The 25421-nt window shown below is 38.7% G+C and overlaps 1 protein-coding gene across 1 annotated transcript; it reads right to left on the bottom strand.

Moving 5' to 3' along the window:
- Positions 1 to 973: 973 nt before the first annotated feature.
- On the bottom strand, positions 974 to 23444 carry LOC143289095 (importin subunit alpha-4-like). The gene is made up of 14 exons (XM_076597943.1): positions 23281 to 23444; positions 18890 to 18934; positions 17094 to 17257; positions 15653 to 15748; positions 14789 to 14874; positions 14059 to 14145; positions 13186 to 13400; positions 12189 to 12320; positions 11277 to 11405; positions 10043 to 10147; positions 9742 to 9813; positions 8618 to 8780; positions 8168 to 8259; positions 974 to 7703 (listed from the first exon to the last, which is right to left on the bottom strand). The coding sequence occupies exons 1-14, from the start codon at positions 23344 to 23346 to the stop codon at positions 7611 to 7613; spliced, it is 1545 nt and encodes a 514-aa protein (XP_076454058.1). The 5' UTR covers positions 23347 to 23444; the 3' UTR covers positions 974 to 7610.
- Between the last annotated feature and the right edge of the window lie 1977 nt (positions 23445 to 25421).

Raw genomic sequence — 25421 nt, 5'->3', positions numbered from 1 at the left:
GATTGCAAGCTTTGAGAGAGGAGAACCAACGGCTGAAAAGGCGACAAAGGTGTCAGAAATGTGGCCTGGCACCACCTGGTCATGTCTTCCTTCCATGTGGTCATTTCATTGCCTGTAAGGAGTGTAGCAGGACTTTCGTCAATTGCCCTCTGTGTGGTAAAGTAATTCTTGCTGATCTGAAGACTTTCCTTGCATAGATAGTCAATCATTGATCAATCTTTCAGAAATATAAAGAATATCCATCTTTTTTGTTACAGAATAGTAGTGGCTTGTGCCCAAGCTGAAGATTTTTTTTCCCCATAGGACTGAGATAAGTAAATGCTTTCTGGTTGTATGTTCTGTTCATCCGAACTGATAGTGATAGTGCTTTACACTTTGCTTTATCTTATGGCGATTCCTTCAGTTTCCTTTAGTGGTTTGGATGGTTTGGTATTCCCTATGTTACTATCAATGGCTCAATTTAAAAGGTAAATAGAAAATGTTCTTCAGCTTAAATGTTTCGGAGATCTCTCATTTTTATTCAGTTTAACAAAACACCTCTTTAAAATAATATGTGGATTCCGTGCATTCCAACTGCCAGATTTTAGAAAAAGGCAGAGAGGTGGAGAAATTAGGATGGTGGGATATGACAGTCACTTGTAATAAGCAAAGGAGGGTTGGGGTTGGGTGTCGGGGACCAACCTCAACTCATATTTATTCAAGTTATTAAACAGCGCTGGGGGAAAAAAAACAGCTGTTTGATTTTTTCTTCAGGACAATGTGTGTGTATAAATTGCCATGTGCATTTTAAGATAATGAATATGACAAATAGTTTCGTATTCTTGTTTTCAAGTTCAGTTGTGCATAACATTACATGTTAATCAAAGATGGACAGGACAACAATGCACAGAGACAGAACAGAGGGAAATTGAGTGTAGATTTCAAGACACATGACAGACAGAAGTGGGATCATCCTCCAGAACAAACAGTGGAAACGTGACGAGTGTGTTCATTTTATTAGGCAATGGAACTGTTACACTCTTTGCCAGAGCTCAGCCCAGCAGAGCAGACCTGTACACAGTGGCTGTCCTGGCAACAGAGAATGAAATTGCCATGTACATGTATGGGATAATGCTCTGCAACAGCACCATCCTCTTCAATAGAATTTATTTTGTAGTTTATTCCCCTCTTCTGCTATAACACCGAGTGGAGGTTATTCCAACATTGAGTTAGCTAATCACAGATTGGGCACGCCTGATGCTAAGCTCCTTAGGCTTAGCTGGGCGCTTTGAGGATACATGATAAAAATGACAAATCCATTTTGCATTACATTGCTTTATCTTACAGTGTGTGCACAAAATCGCACTTTCGAACTTGTTGGAATAACCTCCACTGTGAAAGAAATGAATATCAAACACAGGAAGAAATACAAACAGGGGTGTGTGGGTGGCACGATGCCAACCACACACATACATATTACACGACATGTGGACCACTTCAAGGCAATGTGAGCCAGTCTGCCCTAACCAAGCCAACTGGTCTGGCACCAAAGAACCCTCACAATGGGGCCTTCAATTTCTACAGACATTTTCTCAAATAAACCCTTCCAGTTCCACTCTGTGGAATTCATTTATGCATAGCTAGAAGTGAGTTGAAGTTGATCAGCCTGGGTTCAAACTGTACATGTGTTCATATCCGCAGTACAACATGTACATCTTGTTTCTCCTGGAAGTGGCTTCAACTTTTAACCAGGACCAGTTGTAGTCCTGTCATCAATACAACTTGGTAGTGGCTCAGTTTGTCCTTGAAATGGCCCTGTTCATTGATCAATTATAAAATAATCAAGAGTGACAAGGGGGCATATGGTCAAATGCAAATCAATGACAGTATGAAATCGGAACAGTTTAGTCATCATCCTCCCTACAAACATGCCCTGCAACCTAACTTGACTGGAAGCAGCAACTCGGTTCCAGGGCTAAGGACAACACATTAGCATCATTTCGCTTGGACATATTTTGTTTTATCTACTATGGGACTTACAAGAATGATAATCCTAACAACGATGAAGGCGAAAATAAAAAGCTAACTGTGGTTGCATAGAATCATGAACAGTTTCCCCTTTGACAGCTATTGATGTGGAATAATTACTTGGGAGCAGGAAGCTGAAATGGAATAAAATAAAAGTAGGCAAGCGGGCGAAGAGAATGGGCAGTCACATACTTCAGCGATCTGAAAGGAACTACAAAGTTACATATTCATGTTACCCTGGTTTTATTTAATGTGTTTTACTAATAATAAAAACAAATATGAGCAAAATCTGAGGCTGAACACCAAGAAAAATAATTTTTAAAATTTGTGGCCTTTCATGCCCTGCTCTCAAGGTGACCTGTGTTTCGATCCCCTCCAATTCTGTGCTTGGGGCACGTCCTTTCAAGGTCTTTGGTGTTGACAGATTCATGGGGGACTTGTTAGAGGTACATGGTGGCATTCTCCACTCTCGGAGGGCGCACACTCGGTCTGGCTCCATGACTAAAGTAATTGTCATTAGTAAGGGGCATTGAAGGTGTAGTCCTAAATCTGTTAGAACAGGCAATACTGAACATAATCGAAGTGACTCAGCAGTAGTGCAATCTCCTCTGGTGTTTGGCCTCCTAGCAACCAAACATCAATAGTACCCTTGGATTGCCCATGCTGGGTCAGCAACAGGCAACCCAGGTATGGCTGTGCATAGGAAACTGGGAATGAGCAGTGCGGGAGTAATGCCACTAGGACAGTGAAAATAACAGAGCAGCCAAAAACAACAAAAAATTGGCTAAAACTGGCTTTTGACGTACCACTCATCCCAGAAAATATATAAAATAGTCCTTGAAATTGAAAATGTTCACATGTTAAGAATGACAAAATAACCCAGTACAAAAAGGATACCATAGGAATGTGAACTGATTTTTCATGAAGCATTTTTTTGGAGAAGGGAGCGCAACTTTTTTTTAGCATTTGTTACTGTGCTCAGCTGTTAGAAAAAAGGAAAATTTAGAGCATAGCAAAGACTGAGCAATACAGGCCCACTACAATAAATCTGGTTTTGACTTCTAAAAAATTCTAAGAACTGTTATACAGCAGTATAAATACATAACATACCCCATACATGTACACCAAGTATACATATTCTGTGAGGTGTGTAATGTGTGAACCACTACCTTCCTCAACAGCCAACCTCCAGTAGTGAGCACAACTTGTGGAAGAAAAGCTGAACTGTGAACACAACAAAATGGCAATGAATTTTTTAATATTTAAAAAAAATCACCAGGTGCTCATGCTCTGACAAGTCAACAAGATATTCATGTTTGTGGGGTTATTTTCAGCTGTTACCACTCTGGTTTGTGTCTGAACTTGGCTGCAGAAAAATATTGCTCAGCATGCCACCTTCCCCTTTTCTGAACTTAAACGGCTCAGTACAGAACAGTGCGATATTTGAATGGGTTGAAGTCCTGCAACTTAGCGTTATGTAACTAGCCCTACCCAAGCAGTTGTGCCTCCATTACTCAAGACATACAATCAAGACTGGGTGATTACATAACCCACTGTGTTCACCCTTTTCAAGTCAATAAAATGTTGAGATGTTTCTACACTCTATTTTGGTTCCCCCTAATAAAGAACATGCTGGTTTACTACTGATCAAATACTAACTGACCAACTATAAATTGTATAGTTTAAAAACAAATTTTTTTTGTTTAGTTCCTCTGGTGTATTAAGTCCGAAGCCACTGTGGTATTCACGGAGTTTTGCTCAGCGCAAATTCCAGAGACAAGGGAAATCTGTAGTTGTAACAAATACTTGTATTCAGAAAAAATCAAACGCAAAACATCTGCATAAACCAGGTTACTGTTTTGTCCACACCTGTGTTAACTGGACTTCACTAATTATTACCAAATCGTACTAGAACCATGGATGAGCTCACACTGGTGCAAGTGCTGCCACTGAACAAGACACCCTGAATCCAAAAACGTAAAACCAAAATCACACAAGACCACTGATCCAAACGTGTGTCATTTTTCATTCACAACGCAGGGGCTTGAGAGGCTGCTGACTGACCAGTCCAGTACACTTAACACAAGCTGCTTTCAATTATGTCTACCTCACACCACTCTACAGGCAAACAGGCTGCCTACACCATGTCCTGGATTCCATGCAATACTAAAACAGACTTCCCAAAAACTTCCTTGTCCTCTTCAGATGGCTGACGTTACACACTTCTGGAGGTGAGGTACTATTTTATACTTGGATGACTGAGACTGGTTCATACCCAATATCATTATTCAAAGCTCAAATCACAGCATTAATTATTAATAAGTTCCAGGTTTTGTAATCCAACACTAATCAATCCTCACTCATAAGACACCTGTGCTGCATTTACATTAGGTCCAACATTGAATTGCAACCTATTTCCCCCCTTCAATTTCAAAAAGAAAATGCAATTAGAAAACTCACATTACTGTGATAATGGCAGGTATACTTGATAAAAGGAGGGTTTAACAAACTTGCGACAATCTGAACACATAAGCAAAAGACAATGTATTCTTTCATAAACATAATTACAGTAAGTAGTACAAATACCATTAAACATTTTGCTTTTGAATTCCATTAAAATTTATAATGAAGATAACGGTGCTGAATACTTTCAACAACTTGTCATCTCACCCATTATATAGCATGGCACAGGACTGCCTATTTATGATAATGGCATGAGAGGAGCCACCTCCAATCCAACTCACACAATTGTCTTTCATTGATTCAGCAAGTACAGAACTTGTGCATGTAACTTGTAAGTTGAATCAAAGCATACTGCAGAAGCTATTAAAAATTGTGAAGAAAGTTGAGAACTGTTCACTGAACAATGAATTAGATCCATTTTAACTATACAAAAAACTACTCTAAGAAATTATTATGCCTGATGCAAACAAGCCTGGACGCAGGAATCCACGGACAAAACCCAAGATTTGAAGGCAACTCACTCCAGTCTTTGTACCTTAAAGTGCATTTGCATGTGGTACCATACTATTAGCTTCCAGTCATGTTCAAGTTCAAAAGGGGATTTTCAGAAACAAAAAAAGTTACTGGCCAAAGAAAAAAAGACAATAAAATGTAATGTCCTAGAGTAAGGGAAAGGTGCTTCGCTCCTAATCTTTACTGACATAAAAAGGCAAATTTTCACAAACATTACTATCAAATCCTCTGTGTATGTTGAGGTATTTCTTCTACCAATACTTCGTGATAAGTATTAAGCATTAACACTTCAAAAATGAAATGACAAGGGGGAAAAATCCACATAACATGGAGAGGTAGGGCATGTATTGCAATTCCGTAACACCACAGCAGATAGTTCGTGCCTCCTGAACTTTCCTGTATACAATTTCAGACACGAGACAGTGTCTTGTACTGATACACCTCAAGTTTATTTTATGAAGCATGGAACATGGCCTGAATCTGTGTTTTACACCTTGTGACTGGAAAATGACCAGCTGTTCATCTGATCATCACCAGAAAATAGATGATTTTTCTTTCATCCCCACCACTTTTTCTCTTCTATTGGTGATGAACAGAAGGAAGCTCTTTTTTTCTTTTTTTTTTAAATGACTTTCCAGTATGTTTGTGAAATATTCATTTTTATGTTTGTACATGATAAGCTCAATTTGATTTGTATTATATACTGTTACAGTTACACACACACTCACACACAAACCTTGTGAGAAACTTCATCAGTCTTGCACCATTAATAAACTGACTGCGATGACATAGTTGAGTGATCCAAATCACCATTTAATACTTGTGTTGCCACATACACTTCTTTCTTTTTTTAAGTTTCAGTCCAGGATTTTGATTGTTCACCCCCAACTATTATCATATTACATGGTTAAGAAATATCTTTAAACACAAATTTTAACACCAGATTTTCCCCTAATTGTATCTTCTCGCTGAAACTGAACTTTCGACTGACCCAATTCTTACTGCACAACTCAAGACAGTAACCTTTTAATTTATCAATGTCCAGTCATTATTTTGCCTTGGCTGTGACCAGCCTTCATACACACACAGACATGCGGAACTGTTATCACTGACTATAAATTCTACAATGCCATTACATCCAGCCCAAATGCCTTTTGCTAGTTCCATACAATTTCTATATGCCATGTCAGTTTGGTTTTGAAATCATAAATTATGCTGCACACTAGCACATTTGGAAGGTCAAAATATTACAGGGGAAAAAAAAACAAAGAGCAATTACTAAGACTCACTTTGTTTACACATGCAGCTTTCAAGTCAAAACATTAACAACCATCTCTGACAGTAACGCTTGTGTAATGATTAAACAATAAAAGAAGTATGGTGATATTACTATTAACCTTGAAGGTCAGCTGATTTCATGTTGTAGAAAAGAAAAGATTAAATGTAAAGAGTAACGTTACAGACTGAAGACCAGAAACTCTAAAGAAATAGTACAACTGCATGAAGAAAGACAGTGGTATAGATTGAAAAATTTCTCTTGAAAGGCTGACAGTTCATACAATTCAAAGACGATGCCCAAACTGCCCCTCAGATAAAGAGGTAAAGACCATTTAAAACAAGGCCAAATTATAAAAACCAGATTTTTCAAACCATAACAAAAAGAGAAAAAAAGTAGCATAAAAAGTACTAGTACACAACCTTGCACAAAGACCTGCTGTTTGGAGTGACAGGGAGCTAGAGGAGAAAGAAGGTCCCTCTGTCTGTCTACTGCCTGGGGGGACAGCAGCGCACCAGTCTGCCCACTCCCCACAACATGCAAGGGGCGGGTCACCTCTTGACAATGCAACATGAACACCCTTTACACAGAGCCGCTTGGGATCCTGCCCACCCATCACTACAACCAATTGTCCATTAAATTAAAAAATAAATTAAAATGGGAGGAGGTGTAAAAGTGAGGGATGGGGGAGGAGGGGGGTGGATGAGAGATGGAACAAAGGGAATCAATTCCACAGGTAAAAATGAATGGCCAGTGGCAACTTCGCCACCGCTGGTATGCCCTCACGGCGCAATAAAGCAAAACCCAGCTAGAAGCCATGTCGGTACAAAGAAAGGGCATCCGCAGGGGCAGGCCAAGGTTGCTTCCTCCTGTCGTCAACCAGCCACCGGTCAGCAAACACACCTCCGCACTGAGTTTCTTGGTCATCAACATCTACACCAGTGACAGTTCCATTGACGTGCTGCACTTCTGTCCCTCCAGCAGCTCCTCCTCCAATCTCTTGTGTGTCTTTTGTCTGACAGGTGAAGGCGAGCCTTTCACCAGTTTCCCATCAATGGACTGTCTCGAAGTTCATGTGGAAGGGAGATGTATTTACGAACCAGCAGCAAACACATCACGACAGGTTTCAACAGCTTGCACCTCTGAATGTTTTCAGGTCAGTCAGTCTATTGGCGGTCAGTCGGTCAGTCAATCAGGCAGCCCCTCCGCTACAGGCAGAGGACTGGGGGCGTTGGACACAGAATGAAAGAAGCACGATTCAAGGTGTGCACACATGCCTTCAGGAAGCTAGCCTCTTGTACTTGTACATGCTGTATGTACACACTGTTTGTCGTTAGCATGGGAGCTGACATCAAAACTTGAAGCCTTCATTAGGGACCATGCCATGGGGGTCAAACTGGAATCCATCATTGCTTTGGGTGGGCAGCAGCTCCTCCTCCTCTGGCTGCAGAGAAAAAGGCAAAACAAAAACATCAGTATATGCTTCATGAACTTTATATATCCAACAATAATTCTTTGGAATGATACACCCACAACTCAAACTGCCTGCACTGCTTTCCCATTAACTTCCATTTGCCTAGAAACCACAAACAGCAGAAATGTTTTACTTGACATACTGTGATACCCAATTCTTCCAAAACCTCATTGGTTTTACACAAACTGTGATATCACCCAGACTGTCGAATGTTCACAATGTCAGGTAGCATTTTAGTCTCAACATTTTAGTCTCAAAACTGTCTTCATCCCAAGAATGGATCACTTCCCCTAATCAGGCACCCAGAAACAATACTTTCCTGATCACGCCTCCAAATAAAAACATATAAATAAGCAATTACATACACGTTTATTCTTGTCTTCTAACCATACATACATTCACGCTTAGCAAGTTTGGAAAGAACTTAAACGTACCTCATCAGAAAAGTAGTGATCAATGATATCATAGGCTAATTTGTAGATCTCCTCATTTTCGTGGGTCTGCAAGCTCTCAATCTTGTCCAACCCTGCACAAACAGGAAGCAGCATACGTAAGAAGTCATCTCCAACATTTATTGGTAATTAATCTTTGTTCCCTAAAGCCAAGCCAATCATACAGTGCCATAGTTGGGCAGATTAACTGTATATATTGATCCACAGAACCTGGGCAAGAAAAAACAACTGGAAACGAAAATTAGGCACGAGTATGATCACATTCATGCACAAAAACCTTGGACATGCCTGTGATGCTGACCACACAAACACACCGCACACCCGACAGGCAAACCAATACAAAGTGTTCATTGTACTGCACCACAAGCAGACACTGTACACACACAGACCGAGGGAAGGAAGCCAGCAACGCCCCACCCCCCATCCTCTCACCTCCACACTCCTCAATGGCCTGGCAGATAGGCTCCAGGTCCTCATTGGCCATCTTGAGGATGTTGTTGATGCCGTCCAGAACCACGTTCACCACCTGTGTGTCCTTCACCCCCAGCAGATTGCAGAAGGGGCTGATCACTCCACGACTCACTACGTATGCCACCTACAACCAAAAACCCAACATACTTTATATAACAGGTATGTGACATGACACACACACACACAACAAGAAGGAAAAACAGAAGTGTGGGCAAACATGTAGTCAAATACGAATTAATGAGTAGACTTTAGAACACAGGAAACACAAAGAACTGAGAGGACATTTACTGTTTCACTTACAACTCAGTGTGAATGATGACAAAGTGTAATGCGCAAAATAATCTATATCTGCCACCAAGAAAACCAATTCAAAGTTGTTTTTTTCAAGAAAATATTTTCCCAAATAAAGAAATTCAAATTAAGCTTTTCATAACAGATTTGTAACAGGCAAGCTGGCTTGCATGACCAATATATTTCCTCTGGTAATGGTGATAAGTCAGGGGTATAAAAAGAAGCTGAACAAGTTACAGTATCACTGTTGCAACTGCTGCAGCAAAGGGAAAAAAATTCAGAAAACCTGTGCACACATGCTATAAGTGATCAAGGAATGATTAACTCAGCAAATCTGGTGGCCATCGTTGTAAACCAGATAAATCCACTGAAAGCAGCACAGTAAGTTGAGTAAGCCATCCATTTTACTTTTTTTTTTGTTGGTTTATTGGAATACCAAATAGGAAATTTTCCTCTTTTTTCTTCATATTTTACCCTTTATACAGGATTTCAGCTGCTCAAGCATGAAGTAAAAAAATTAAAAAATAAATAAAAAAAACCAACAGCTGCTCATGTACAAAGTTTCAAAAAATCTTTTTGTGTGAGTAGGTACTTCATTTGGTACAGAAGCAAATTTGATTTCCAATAATCTAAGATTTTCCCCCGCAGTAAAATCGTCCCTGAACCCACAGTAATATGATGAAAACCACATGCCAGAAACAACCAAAAAAAAACATGTGAAGGAAATGAGGGTATTTTCTCTCAACCAAATTGTCATGTAGTTAACTGAGCAGGCTGTAACGACTAACCCCCACCTGCTCTTTTTTCCCACTGATGGTAAGGTTGCTGATGGCCCATGCCGCTTCCTTCTGTGTCTGGAAATCTCCCTGCACATAAGCAAGGCAGCAGCAGCATTAGGATAGGACACATGGTTAAAAATTTCATATATAACTCACACACTTTGCATCTGTATTAGTTCTAAACGAAACTCATGACACATCCTCAGTACAAAACTGTTCATTTCAATCATAGCAATCTAACACTTTGAGGCTCAACTCCAACTACTAGTCTGCACACAGCAAATGGGAAGCATGAAAAACAATGACGGAAACTCACCCCTTGCAAGTGGTGGATGATTAGTGGTATCAGGTCAGCATCTATCACAGCTTGCACTTGAAGCTGGTTTCCTGCTGTGATGTTGGACAAAAACCACACTGCTTCCTGAAACCATTCAAAGTGATAGAATAAGTCACAAAACTTTCAACATGAAGGACATCAGCTTGCTCGCTCACTCACTCGCTCTCTCTTGTCTAGCTATGGGTGTGTGCGTATGCATGCATGTACACCTATGAGTCTGGGAGGAATGGGGGTGGGGGGGGAGTAGAGACTCAAGCAATACTTATTCAAAGCATCAATTTTGTTCTGAATAAAAATTTACACAACAGTTTAGTTCCAAAAATCAGATCAGACAGCAAGGGGAGAACATCAAAAGCAAAAAATTGTTCATCAACCCTTGTTGAGACCCAGGGAAATCTGGCAACAAAACAAAGGCCATTTGGTCTTCATCATGGACACGTACATCTTCTCACGCATGCATGCTCTCTCTTCATCTCCCTTACAAACACACACACACACACACACACACACCCCACATGCTTACTGACTAGCCTTCAGCCAAACCTTCATTTACACTGTGTCTCAGATGCACTCCATTGACCTCAGTGATCTCTCAGACCTCCATTTTGTGCCCAAACCAGTCACACAACAAGCATATTGCATCCACACCTGCGCCCTTGCATGTCCACTGGGTCTCAAATGTCATCATCTCTGACAGTATGTTGAAGTCTGTGTGATGTCCAAGACCCTCAGTCTTTCACAGCTGCTCCAGTCTTTGCTTTAATCAATGCCTTCTACATTTTAAGCACATCAGCTGAACAAATTCACTCCTGCAGAATAACTGCACTCCCCAAAATTACTACCATACACCAGAAACCTGCTCCAATGTTCAAAATCTTGTGAACAATAATTTTACAGACAACAAATAAAAATTATTCTTCAAGTTTAAATCTTCTCAAATACTTTTTTTTTTCAAAGTCAAATACTTTGTTTTCTAAGTAGAAAAAGAAAAGGACTGAAAAAGTAACTTGAATGCAAGAAAGAAAAAGAAAAAAAAATTGTGAGCAAGATGGCAGACACAGACTACAACCAACAAGGGATAATATCAACACTCACAATGCAAAAATAATATAAAAATAAAAAATCCAATTAACAAGATTGTGACGTGTCTAAATGTCAGCCAACCCACAAGACAGACACAGCCAGAAGTGAGGCCCTGCTGCCAGCTGCTCACCTTATTAATTTTCTCTTTAGGATGTGTAAGCAGGGCCTGGAAGTGGCTGAGTGCGCCGCAGTTCAACACAATCTGTGTCTGCTCATCTGTACCCGTCACAATGTTGCCAACAGCTCTCAAAGCAGCAGTCTGAAACACACAAAAAAAACAGCACCCCATAGAGTCCTGACTCAAACTTTAACCTGAAAACATTAATACTTCTCTTACCTCCTCCCCCCTATTCATTCTCCCCCCCAACCCATCCCAATCCTCCACTACCTCTACCTTTATTATGAAAGGGTCACAACTGAGACAACAGTGGTAAAAACCTTGACCTCTGAAAAAATCAATTCCAAGGCTAAAACCTAGCCACAGAGGCATTAAATAGTTATTTTATCTATTCAAACAAAAAAAACAAAAACAAGTACCAGTCTGGCTGGACATTACAGGAATTCAAGTTTCACAATCACACTTTAGATGCATCTATTTGTGTCTTCTACAAGCTGTTGTGTTACATGCACAACACACGCAATTTTTTAAAAAATTCAGTTTCGCAAGATAAACAAAACTGTGCAATATCATTCAGTGCCACAAATACCACATGACAGATGGGGTAGGGAAAAAAAAGTAATCAGCACTGCACTTGTCAACTGCTACAGCACCTTTTTTCCACCACATATCAATGCAGAAATTTCAATTTGTTATCTGATCTCATCAAGCATTCCTCAATGATAATTTTGGGGTCATACGCAAGCAAATTAATTTAAAACCTATCACACATAAACCTTGTTTTTTTCTTCTTCTTTTTTTAAACCCACACAGATCTCTTGAAAAAACAACAAAAAACATGTTACTGTAAAACACAAAACAGAAAACACTGGCATACACACACATACACGTGCATGCATAAACACACAACAATAACACACTGACCTGAACTTTAACATCCTGATGGCTCAGAAGAGGAACAAGGAACGGAACCACCCCGGAGTCTATGACCATTTGTATCTGCTCATTTCCACCATCTGTCAAATAGGACAAGGCCCACACCGTGTCCACCAAAATCTGAAAAGAAATACAATGAACAAATTAGTGTTCAGGTGATCAAACAAATGAAGCAGGGATTTCAAAATGCTAATCTGCACCACCTCAAACCCCATTCCGAAACAAAAAGAAATTTCTGAAAAGTTAAAAACTTATCATCAAAATAATTCAGCTACTGAATGTTCAATTTCTACCAAACTAACCAAAAGGATTAACTTACAAACTCACAATGACAACCTTACAAAACTGTAATATTATCTTTTACAATCTCAATCTCTTAATAATCAACACAAAGTTCTTCAGCCACAAACTTCTCTGCCAACATCTACATATATCACCCATCTGTGATTGCCGCATTTCACAACTGTCTTCTGCGTATGTAAACACCTACAGCCCACCACCACTGACTCCCATTTCATCAACATCATAATATCTCCCAAAAATCAATCAATCAAAAACAATTTATTAATCCACGTGTCCATGTTTACCAACAATTACCTATTTCTCTGAGCATTTACATCCATTCACAGCTCTCAAAAAAGGCCCTGGCGCTTTGTATACCAACAATTACCTATCAGCTGTGCTACCCAATTCTCTTGGCATTTACAGCCATCTCAGAAAGGCCCTGGCACTTCATGTACCAACAATTACCTACCAGCTGTACTGTGCTACCTAATTCTCTTGGCATTTACAGCCATCTCAAAAAAGGCCCTGGCACTTTCAAACAGATGGAATTCCACCACAAAGGTGAAAATATGTCTTGCATGCTGAGACACTGCACAAATTCTCACCTGCCTGAACATGACTCTCTCCTCAATCTTCAAGCTAGCTAAACAACCAATGTCTAATGCCCCTGTTACTTTCAAGCAGTAGTGCACTGACGTACATTGACATCTGTGTGGTGAATGAGCTGACACAAGGCGGGCAGGATCTCCTGGATGGTTTCCGTCGGGGGCGGGGGCTCCTTGTTCCGACACAGGTTGACGACCACCCAAGCCACGTTGCGCAGGAAGGGCAGGGGAATGGTGGGGTTGATGAAGTTGAGCAGGTGCTGCACTGCTCCCAGGCTGATCACATAGTCCCGGCAGATAGGACCGTCACCTGAAACCACCAGCACCAATGTACGACACTGTCAATACTTAACACTAAAAAAAAATAAATAAATAAAAAAAACTTTCTTTTTTTTTAAAGGAGAAAAGTCCCAGCATGAAAATGAAGTTGTCCGTTTTATACTTTTAATCATAAACTATCGCAGACTGTAAATTTAAGTCCAATCATTTCCATACAAGTCTATTCAGATATAACATTTGGGTTTTTCCATTCTTTAAATCTAATCTTTGCTACACTTTGAAATAAATTTTAAAAACCTTTCTAATAAAACATTTTCCAGGCCTTCTTATCACCTGGTTTTGATGTGAAAACCTCTTGTCTACTGCACTTTCTTGTCCTGTAAAATGTATTCAACTTTTACTTTATATCTGAACTGAAAGGCAAAACAAGAAATGATTTTAGTATGAAGGCAATAAAAATTTGACAAGTTTTTTGTTTTTTTTTTGTTGTTTTTTTTAGGAAGACTGATGTTTATAAATTGATCAGGAATTTTTAAAAAATCATGAAAAAATCTGCCCAACAGACTTTTCAACAGCAACTGTTTTTCCTGACACCCACACAATTTCCAACAGTGACTGATTCTATGAACAGTAAGTAACACATTCTTCTTGGCACAAAACAAGAGGAAAGGTAAAGGTAAGTCACTCACCAATAATGTTTCCTAGGGCCCAGACAGCCTGTTCACAGACATTTTGGTGAGGGGACTGCAGCAACCGCAGGAAATAAGGCACAGCCTCTGCAATAGATGTCAGTGTTCATTATTTAAATTCCATCACAATGCTAATAGTGTCATCCTTCCATAGCTGTCTGAACACCTGGTATTCAAAGATTAACAGATATATGTGCAGTAACGTATATCAAAAAAAGAGTCTGTGTCCAAGCAGCCATGTTGTGAATTGTGTGTGAATGTATATGTTAGTGTATACACCCACATCTTCAAGATAACGTGTGCATGATTATGCGCATATGGTACGTGCATGCATGAAAGTGTTTATGTACTGAGTAGTTTTTTAAACTACATAGAATAACCCTTTTCACTTTTTTATTTGATTAAAACCACCTTCAAACCATTCCCAATAATGCTATTCTTCAGCACAACACAACACAAATTTAAAACCCTGAAAGATGAGTGTTATGCCTGGTAACACTCCACAGGTAAATCATCTTCAAAAGATAAACAAGCATACACAGAGGCAAAGAAGAAATATGAGTTGCACAGCTCAGTGGCAACTATGCTCACTGCAAGGAAAGAAGCCAAATAAGTAACAGCAGGGTAGAATCTAAAGTCTTTCAACAGTACACTGCCACCCAAGCCACAACCATCCTAACCATCAACACTATTTCCATCACCACAAAGTTGTCACCTCTCAAAAACACACCTGCATTAACAACAGCTTGTGTCTGAGCCGAAGTGCCAGACGCAATGTTTGTGAGGGCCCAGGCAGCTTCAAACTGTAACGATGGGCTGTGTTGGCAGGACAGACAAACAATCAAGATTATTCATATCACTTCACAAATAAAATTCATTTGATGTATAATTTTCATTCACACAAATATCAGAGAGAAAGGACAAGGTATCAAGTATTGGGTGACAGCTGAGTTTGATTTCATTCATACAAGCACACAAGTATGACACACAACCAACCTTCCTTGATGTTCTAATTTGCATTCTTTCATAAAGTAAGCATTTTTATCATTTCCAATAACAGTCATAAAGAATATGACCAAATGACATAACAGACAATCAGCTACACAAGCAAACACACAAAAGAAAGCATAAGACCAAATGACATAACAGACTATCTGCTACATAAGCAAACACACAAAAGAAAGCAATTCAAGGACAAACTGAGATATCGCAGTCACCCAATATGGTGACCAGTCAATTTGGTCAGAAATAATTCAAATATTGAACACCTTCAAGCATACTGCACCATGACAATTTTCCTTGTTCATACATGGCATGCATGCACATGTGGTCACATACCCATGTCGGTATGCGTGTGTGTCGATCATGCATGTAGTCTCTTTGTGTGTATGTGTGTGTGTGTCTGTGTGTGTCTGTGTGTGTGTGTCTATGTGTGTACGTGTGTCTGTGTGTGTCTGTGTGTGTGCAAGTGCTTGAGTATGAGCACACCTACCTAGTAACCGACTCAGATCTTAATTAATTAAAACTGTGTAAAGATATCTGTACAAGAAATTAAAGGTATTATGCATGCAAACTTGCACACAGGAAAACCAACCAGTCATCTCTTGCTAAGCATTTGACCAGGATGGGAAGAATTCCTGAGGCAATCAAATCATCAATGGGAGGATTTTTATCACTGGACAGCAATTTCCTGCAACACATAATGCAATACATCATCATTCACATGGCTGGCTAAATCACAGGCAGCAATTGAAAAAATATTCCTTTCAACACTTATTTTAACACCCGCTTTATAATCTATTATCATACTGGGCTTTGGTAAGTTAAAAATCTCGAGGACTCTCAGTTCAACCACCATGCTATGGGATCCAAGACTACCTCGTGAGGATCACATTCTAATCAAGTCTGCATCACCACAAACATACAAAGGCAGGCACATATACCTTCTCGTCATTATCATCAAGGTTTTGGGGCCAAGAAGTGGCCTAGATAGACAACTCTTCTTCATAGCTGACAATCCTAGTATCAAGACTCTCATTCAAACTGAAGCTCCCAAACAGTACACAGGCAATGCATCCTTTCCATGTTCAAAGCATCAGGGACATATTTTCATGTATAATCAGAAGCCCTGATCATGGTATCAATCTATCGAGTGATTCAAATGATTCAGATGTATTCATGTACAGATACATAAATATATTAATATACAACAAAGCATTATTACAACATCCTTGATTCTAACTAAAACAGAAATCAGAATGGAAATAACCAAAAAATAGAGCGCACTAAAATGTACTGATCATACTTACAACCTATTGTTGCAGAACCCAGTGAAACAGTCACAAACTCAAAAATATGTAATTCGAGCTCTAAGTACCTCTGTAAAGATGGCAGACACTGACTGACTGCAAATTAAAAACTTAGTCAAAGAATCTCTGTATACTTAGTATTTACTTTCCATCTGTCATCCCACTCCCTGGTACTGTAGTAGTGTAACTACCCTTAAAGATTTTTCTTTTTCTTTTTGCACAGAAACTGAGTGTTGACTACCACGGGTGCTGCTTCTCAAAAACTGACAGCCCTTACTGTCCACAGTGGTGTGATGGGCATGTGGGTTACAGCAGATTATGGCTGCAACAGCATTCCAGTGTGGGAGGGGGTGGGCATGAGGGTACTTTTAATAGCCAACAATAAAAATAAGGATAACTATTCAAACTTGAAAAATTGGCATGTTTACAGCTAAAAATGTGTTCTATTTCAATGAACCTATCAGGCTGTGGTCATTACATTAGTTTTTTAATTACATTTTAAGTCACCCGACTGTATCATCAATATATCTACATGTCGGTCAAAAGGAAAACCACCAAAAAATGGAAAACCTATAAAAGCTGGTCAAAAACCCTTCTGACAACCCCCTTCTTCTAAAAACTGCAGTTCTTACCTAACAAAACATCTCTAAATCAATGGAGAGAATGTAACTCCTGACATACTAGGAAAGACTGGAGAATGTGCAGCGAAAAAGTTGAACTACCTACCTTGCAGCCTGTACTGCAGAAAGCTGAACTGAAGGTTCGGGACTAGCAGCATTTTGCACAATGCTTTGTAAGGTTTGGTTGGTGGGTTTCTCATTGTCCTCTGAATCTGTGCTGTCTTGTGCCGGAACATTCCTTCGCTTCAGTATATGCTGATCACGTTTGTTCTGGAAAAACACACATTAAGGTAAAAAATAAAAATAAAAAGTGTCAAATTGTAACACTTTCAATGTCTGGAAATTTGGAAATGAATTTTTTTTTTCTGTTTTCAAGAAAACACACAAAATATTAAAATGAAAGGATACAAACTAATTAAAAAAGTAATTTCAAGAGTTGTCGATTACATTCTGAGCCAGTAAGAAAAAGATATCCAAAATATTTCATTCTATATATTATTATAATTCATACAAACTACAGGTCTTCAGAGAGATGATAAAAAATTAAAAAAATTTAAAAAAAGAAGAAAAAAGACATGGGGTATATGTGCAGCTCTTGTGTATCTCAAGCATCAAATGATTAAACACCTTCAAACAAGAAACAAAGAAAACACATTTCCTCCAGAATATGCTGTATTTTCACTACCAACAACATTATCCATCACCAGTGAGCCATTTCAAATTAGGAAGTGAAAGAAGCTGTACTGAAGGAAACAATCTCATCTGGTAGAAGAAAGTGGCACACTGAAATAAGACAAACAAAAGATGATCATTTCAACAAGATGCTTTGCTTCTCATTATCTCCTCACAACACCAAAATATATTATAATTCATTTTCACAGTACCTTTCTTCAAACAAACTGTGACACTAAAATTTAACATTTTCTGATTCTCACGCACGGTCCAGCTATTCACAATCCAGATAAGATAATCTACTATTTCTGTTGTCAAAAAAAAAATCATGCATCTTTACTCACAGCCTCACTGACTTGTACATGTATGTTAAAAATATTACAGTAATTATAGTTATCACAGCAAAAAACAATGTCCAGTTGATGTATGAAGCAATGTACAGTAACAGTGCATGGAAAAATCTCAGAACCCCAAAACTTAAAAAAGACAACTTTTACTACTAATATATTACTAGTACTAGTTTGTTAAGATATAAACTCTTTCACTGGTTTTCTCTGAAATCAACAGTTTCAGCTTCAGTTTCTTTCTCAATGAGTCATCACTACTTTCGGACAAATCCATGCATGCTGCACCACATCTGCTAGGCCAGCAGCAAGCCCCAACGCGATTTGTCAGGTCTTGAGTGCTTGCTATATTTGTGTACCTATCAGAGTAGATTTCTTCTACAGAATGTCATCATGGTTTATTTTTCAGCATGCCATATGTGTGCAGCACACCGGACTTCAGTTTATCATCTCATCCAAGTTACGCACAGTTTAATTTTCCAGTCAAACTTGGGAGAAAGGGCGAGAGTGGGATTCAAACCCAGACCCTCACAGACCCTGTAGTGGCAGATGAGCATCTTTCTTTATATACCATTCTGCCACCTTTCTCCCTTAAAACAACTGGACTGTTCTTAAGTGATTGCTCACAATAGTACTGGTAGACAACCAACATTTCTAAAAATTAATTTACACAACCAAGTAAGGCTTTTGCCCAGTATGTGGTGACTTGTAATTTCTAACATAGCACCTCCTCTTTTCTTTGTCAGTCTGTAAGAATCTATGTAATCCAACATTTTTTTCTTTTTTAAGTTATACATTCTGACCATTCAATGAATGAATAAATGATGCTGCATCATTGAAAGTGACCATAACTGGCAAAAGGAAACAAAAACTTCAATATTTTTACCTTTCTTAACTCCACAGTCACCTCTGTCCTTCGTCTTCGCATTTCCTGAAAAAGTACAGGGTAAATATGTAATACTCACATAATCACATTGATAACCAAAACTAGTATAGTAGTAACTAAGTAAGGGGACTGAACTGAAAAATAGAACAGAATATGAAACTGATAACATCCAAACATTAAAAGTAACAGCACAGACAGACCAGTTCCAATACCACTCCTTGCAATTTTGATGTCCACTTTGCACTGCCAATAACAAAGTCAGTGTAATCAGTAAATGAGAAATACTTCAAGTTCACATGATGATGGGCCAAAAATGTTATCACCAGTTAAACTGAACATATTCATATTCTTTTTGAACAATTTGATCCAGCTGAAGATTCTGCCCACTCAGTGGGATTCCTGCAAGATCAAAATATCAAGGCTAGCCAGTAGATTCAGCAATACGCAGATCTGTGTGGGATCATTGTTAATTGGGGTGTATGGGTGCTGGGTCGAAGGAGGGAGAATGGGTGGGGGCTGGAAGTTTAGATCTGGGATTTTAACTGATTGCACACAGTTATGTGTCATGCAATTTACCTCATTATTAACCTAGCACTGTAGCAGTATTAAATCATAATGTTCTGCATTGCTTACTAGGCATTATACACATGTTACCATATCAGTAGGGTTACTGTTTATCATATAAGTTGACCTTTTTGATATGTACCATAATCTAAATAAAAAGTAAATTACATTATAGATGATTATTGATTATACTAGATTTTCAATAACCGAACAGCTATCACAAGATGAAAATTCACACTGTTTTCTATTCATACTTTATTCTGCCTATTTAACTTTTTTTAAATATATCTTACAATATCATATTTATTTAAATCACAATATTTTGTACTTGTACTTTATTTTACTTTTTTTCTGTTACTTAAGTGTTGTTCAACACAGTCCACTTCATTTCATCATTTCATTGTGATTTCGTTTTCATTATATTTTCAGAACATGAAATCTGAAGGCCAGCCAAATTATTTAATGTAAATATGCATCAAATACATTAGCAGGGACCAACATAATTTGGAACCTACCCACAGAAATTCTTATTCAGAAAGAAGGTCTATCAACATATAGTCTTTGCTACAAGATGAACACACTGCACCCTACATCACAGGTACATCAGTTTCCCAAAGTAACAAAACAAATCATTCAAATAGCATGATACAGCTTGACAATGTATTATGGGTCAGGGTATGACACAGGATTTTAACTTTCATCATCAAAATTTTACCTACACTTTCCCCAAACTACTTAAATTTCAACCCCTTCAGATTGCTTTTATTTTTTCACAAAACGTGTAAGCATTAAGCAGTCATTATATGCACATTATGCTACAATTGTGCCCAATCCTTAAAATGTTAACTCAAATATCTTATATAATGACTGTAAATTGAGTGTAATGAAATGTAAAACTTGTCATGACTTTCGGCACAGACTGATGAAAAGAAAATTACACTACAACCAAAATGCTGAAGCATAAAATTGGTCTTATAATTGCCTCAGATTTTCTGTTTGCAGTACTTTTCTTTTTAAACAAGTACATGTACCATCTTTACAATGTCAAAGAATTCTTAAGCATGTTTACAATGATGATTTATCAAAATTCACAAACTTACCCCACTCAAAATTCTAATTTACATGATATTCATCAGAAAATTGTAAGTCTAAAGACACATGTACTGGCTCAAGGAAAATCAATAGCACCTTTGGAAATCTAAACTAATGGACAAAGTTTCTGGTCATTTATGAAAAATCTTCTTTTTTTTCTTGTTTTCTTTATGTTTGTTTGTTTGGAATTGTTTTTTTAATGATCAGTTTTACAGGTGTACTTTTGTTTGGAAAAAAAAAAAGAATGTAGGTTGTTACTGACAAGTTTTACCAAACTGAAATAATCAAATACACTTTTCCAAGCTAATCAATCATTCAGTGTGATGCCTTGTAGTTGAAACTAAAAGCTTGTCAGTTGATTTGAAACTCATCAAAACCTCACTTTTCTGGCTTGATCATTTGATATCAACTGGCGTTTACATTTATGGTCCAGGATACTGTGCACAAATGATTATTCTCTTTGTCCTGGATTATCACTGTATGTCAAAAACATGGTCTTGATTTACTTGATTTCCACTGTCTAGAGCACACACTACCCACCAATAACTCAACTTTTTTTCTTCAGAATAGATCATCACAGTTCCCTTGAACGGGAGGAAATCACTGTTACAATGCAGAAGTTAACACTGTCAGAATGGGTGACATGCTGCATGCACACTGGTTTACAATCATTTCAGCAGTTCTTTTAAGTCCATAAAAACAGATAATTGGATCCATCGTGGTCATAAACATTAACTCACATGTCCAAAGTGGCAATAAATCATTAGGACTACATGAATTTTGACTGAAAAATGTTAGTTATTTTTCAAAACCTATCAAATTATCAATCCAGTGTCCCTTATTCGATGCACAGATGAATGTCTGTTTCATAACCCAGAAATGCTAAGTACATTGTTTCTCCTAAACTTTTCCTGACTTGGTCACTATACTATACACAAACCCTATGTGTGGAAGGCATAAAATGTATCATATTTATAATAAGGCAGTATGTGGTTCCACATCAGGAATGGCCAACTCCAGATTATCAATGTAATATTGTAATTTATAGTTATACAAATAGTAACTGTAGAAAATACTTCCAATTTGATTTAATCAAAATGATAGACTGGAACTGGAACACTTTTACTATTCAAAATCTCCTGAGAATTTTATTCCCAATAACTGTCAGAGAAAAAATACAGAAACCTGTCCCCCCGCCCCCCCTCCCCTGCCATACCCCCTGCCATCCTTCCCAAACCCAACATCTATACTAACTAGTCTATGCAGAATATTTTCAAAAGATTTCTTTGAGGTTTTCTTGATCTCAATCTCATGTGATCTGAGATTTTTCCAATCAAATGTGTGCAGACCCCCCCTTCCATGTGTATACGCACACATTAAAGATCCTGTAATCCATGTCAGCATTCAGTGGATTATGGAAACATGAACATACCCAGCATGCACACGGCAAAAAACGGAGTACGGCTGCCTACATGCCAGGGTATATACACAAAACAATCATACAAGTAAAATGTTACATGTCTGTCTAAATGTGAATGTGTGCATGCCTGAAATCTAATTGAATGAATGACACTGGAAATGAATGATGAGCACCCAATGGCAGCCGTCAGTCAGCTCTACCCAGGTAGGCAGCCTGTTGTGCAAATGACCAAATTTGTAAAGCGTTTAGAGCTTGGTCTCCGAGGATCAGCGCTATATATAAGTATCCATATCATCCATCACTCATAATACACTGTAATTAACTGACCATGGAATAGTCTGAGTTAGTTTATTAAATATCAATAACAGCAATTATAATAAAAGCTGACAATGACAAAATCAAAATGCCATCTTCTCCATCAGAGTCCATGCACTTTTCACACAGAATCAATGGTACATGTTTTAAATGTCTCTGGCTGGACAAATCTATAAAAGTTTGACTAGAAGTAGTAGAACATGGCAGTCTTCAGCAAATTTACACCTGTCCAGGACAATGTACAATCACAGTTATACTGATACTGTGATAGCCTGCACAAACTCACTAAAACTTTCCCACCATGAACTACCAAATATATCTTTTTATGAATAAAGGCAGCAACAAGTGGAGCACTGACTGGAAGTTTGACTGCAAAAAATGTTTTCTCACTGAATGATTGATATTTGATGACTGCAAATGTCTGCCCTTCAAAACAACTAGACCAGGAATATAACTCGTTCATATGACTGTACAGTGAACTACAGATCTATGCTGAACAACTTACAAGTACTCCTTGACATGAACGAGTTAATGAACAAAGTACACAATGTGAAAAACGCCTGATTAATTCTAAACTGACAATGCTCACGTAGAGTCTAGGTGAATATTGGTAATCAAATTCCTTGACTGATAATGTTTACTGTGGTGGCAATGGCACTTCATACTCAAAATGTGACATGGCAAGAACAGACGCGAGACAGTCGATGATTCATTCAATTCTACGTCTAGTTCTAACCAAGTTATTCGGTCATTTCCTTTATCATTATCTTAGACCCCTCTTTCCCCAACGGGATAAACGGTACCTAATCATGAGTCTTATCAACACAAAAATCGGTGAAGAATAACAAAACCTGCTCAATATATTAAAAATCAGAGCAAGAAAAGTCTACTCGGTCATCGCAGACAGACCACATGTTCCGACGCAAAAATGAAATCGAACCTCATTTTCGTGCCGATATCTCAACTTTTGAAGAGAAATTTTTAACACCAAAGTCCTTACCTCCGCATCTTTTCCTTTATTTTTGAATAGATGATTTCTTGATTTCCCAAGCGGATCTGTCGACATGGTGCCAAAATGTCAGAAAATGTCAAATAACGCGTCTTTTCTTTATCACTCAGTGTGGTTTCACCTCAGTCAATATGCCGGACATTTACTGTTCACGATGTCTGCCAAAGTCAAAAAGAAGCAATCTGATTGGTCCATGCCTTTCTGCATTACAAAATCATGTAAACTACTTTTAATGATAAGAAAACGGCCTAGAAAATCACAAAATATGATCAAACAGTCTAAAAATAAGTATACAATAATTTTTAATTCTTATAACGACAATCTAGTGAACGTATACCCGACAGAAAACATCAAATTTCGGTCAGGCTCCAGTTCTATTAGCCAATCACAATATATCTTACTTTCTGACAAATATCAAGCAGACTCGTGCGTTTGTTTTCGAAAAAAAAGCTCAGTGGCGAAGTACCACCAAAACAAACTTTATGGCTTTGTATAAAGATCCAGTTATTGCGTACTGACAATTTGCTTGAGCCCTGGGTGAAGGAATATTTTCTGCGATGCTTCTGTTGTTCACATTTTCCACATATATGCAAATTGTTTCATAGCTCTGTTTCTAAAAGAAGGCAGTGCGCATGCCTGATTATACCTGACCAATAATAAGGCTTGTGGTTATAATTATGTTACAACACTGAGTGCCAGGAGGTGGGAAGTAAAAATGGGAATCAGCCATGTGAAAACAGGCAGACAGAGAAGCGTGAGGAGACAATCTGCATTGGAGGGACAAAAAATGTAAACGTCACACCGTGGTTGATAATAATAAAAACAAAACAAAAAAACAACCAGCAAGAACATAGCCATGTTATGTAATGCAAAGGAGAACAGAGCATTTAGCCTAACAATGTGATCGCATGGTAGGACTGCCAGTTCAAATGCAAGAGTTGCTTGAATGAGCATAAGTAACTTGTCATCTTTATTATTTACCTTTGAACGCAACTGGCATTTGGACTGGGGAATGCCAGTGCTGTCACACACACACACACACACACACAGAGGGACGGAGCGAGAGGGAGAAAATCGTGTGCCAGAATACACCCGCGAACACTCGAAACCTGACCCATGCACCCACCCGGCCATGACGCCCCTTGAGAACACATCCCTCCAACACGTACTTACACACACACGAATGCACGGACACCCGCAAGCACCTCGCGGCAAAAGGCAAACAGCTTCCTCACAACAGAGCATGCACTTGCAACCAGATCATACCAACTTGAAGACCAACATTGGAAAATTACTGTTATTGCTGTTCAGTTGTATTTATAGAATTCAGCGCGACAAAACTGCTGCTGCTGATGGCACAATTTTTTCCGTCTGCGGCAGTTTGTACCACCGTGACAATGAAGGTTTTGGTGTAACTGAAAAAAGAAACGGCCATGTTACCGTGACCCTCTTGTTCAGTTCTCCCCGCGGCCTTGCAACACTGGGGGATTTTTAACTGCATGGAATTCTAAGCCGGGCTCAGTGGCCGTGTCTGTTGAACTGAACAGAACGAACTGAAGGCGGTGACTGACTGACGACTGACGATGAGCATTCAGTTGGAAAACCAGTAATACACTTCAAGGAGGTTAGAGACTGAGGTAGCGAGGGCCAGATATATATATATATATATATATATATATATATATATATATGTGTGTGTGTGTGTGTGTGTGTGTGTGTGTGTGTTTTACGTCCTCCGTCTACTGACCGAAGATGAGCCTAAACCCAGCTACTTATGTGGGATAACTGATCATTTTATCCGGCCATGCCGGCTGGATGATGTTGGGGCTACTAGTACTCAGTGGCAATGATGGATCCCAAATCACACACGTTATTGAACAAGCCAGCACACCTGGATTTCGTGGGTTTGAATTGGAATCAATTCATTGAAAATGTCTTTTGATCAGTCACCCTCTTACATATGATGTTCGGCGCCATCTTCGACCGGGCAATTCATGCATGATGAAGCCTGAGGACACCACGTGACTGATGACGCGGCGTAAACTGAAGATGGATATGAGAGAGAGAAAGAGCTCGGAGAGAGAGACAGAGAGAGAGAGAGAGAGAGAGAGAGAACTTGAAATTGAATGGTT

This window comes from Babylonia areolata, chromosome 13 (assembly GCF_041734735.1).
Source record: "Babylonia areolata isolate BAREFJ2019XMU chromosome 13, ASM4173473v1, whole genome shotgun sequence".
NCBI lineage: Eukaryota > Metazoa > Mollusca > Gastropoda > Neogastropoda > Buccinidae > Babylonia > Babylonia areolata.
This window is presented reverse-complemented; position numbering and strand designations above follow the sequence as displayed.

What these genes read in the sequence shown, in the direction of transcription:
- LOC143289095 (XM_076597943.1), bottom strand. Translation starts at nt 23,346, where the DNA reads ATGTCGACAGATCCGCTTGGGAAATCAAGAAATCATCTATTCAAAAAT. An exon ending in TGCTTAGCAAGAGATGACTG is followed by an intron (nt 14,875 to 15,652) that starts GTTGGTTTTCCT and finishes CTGCCAACACAG; the next exon opens with CCCATCGTTACAGTTTGAAG. An exon ending in GGCCCTAGGAAACATTATTG is followed by an intron (nt 13,401 to 14,058) that starts GTGAGTGACTTA and finishes TGGTGGTTTCAG; the next exon opens with GTGACGGTCCTATCTGCCGG.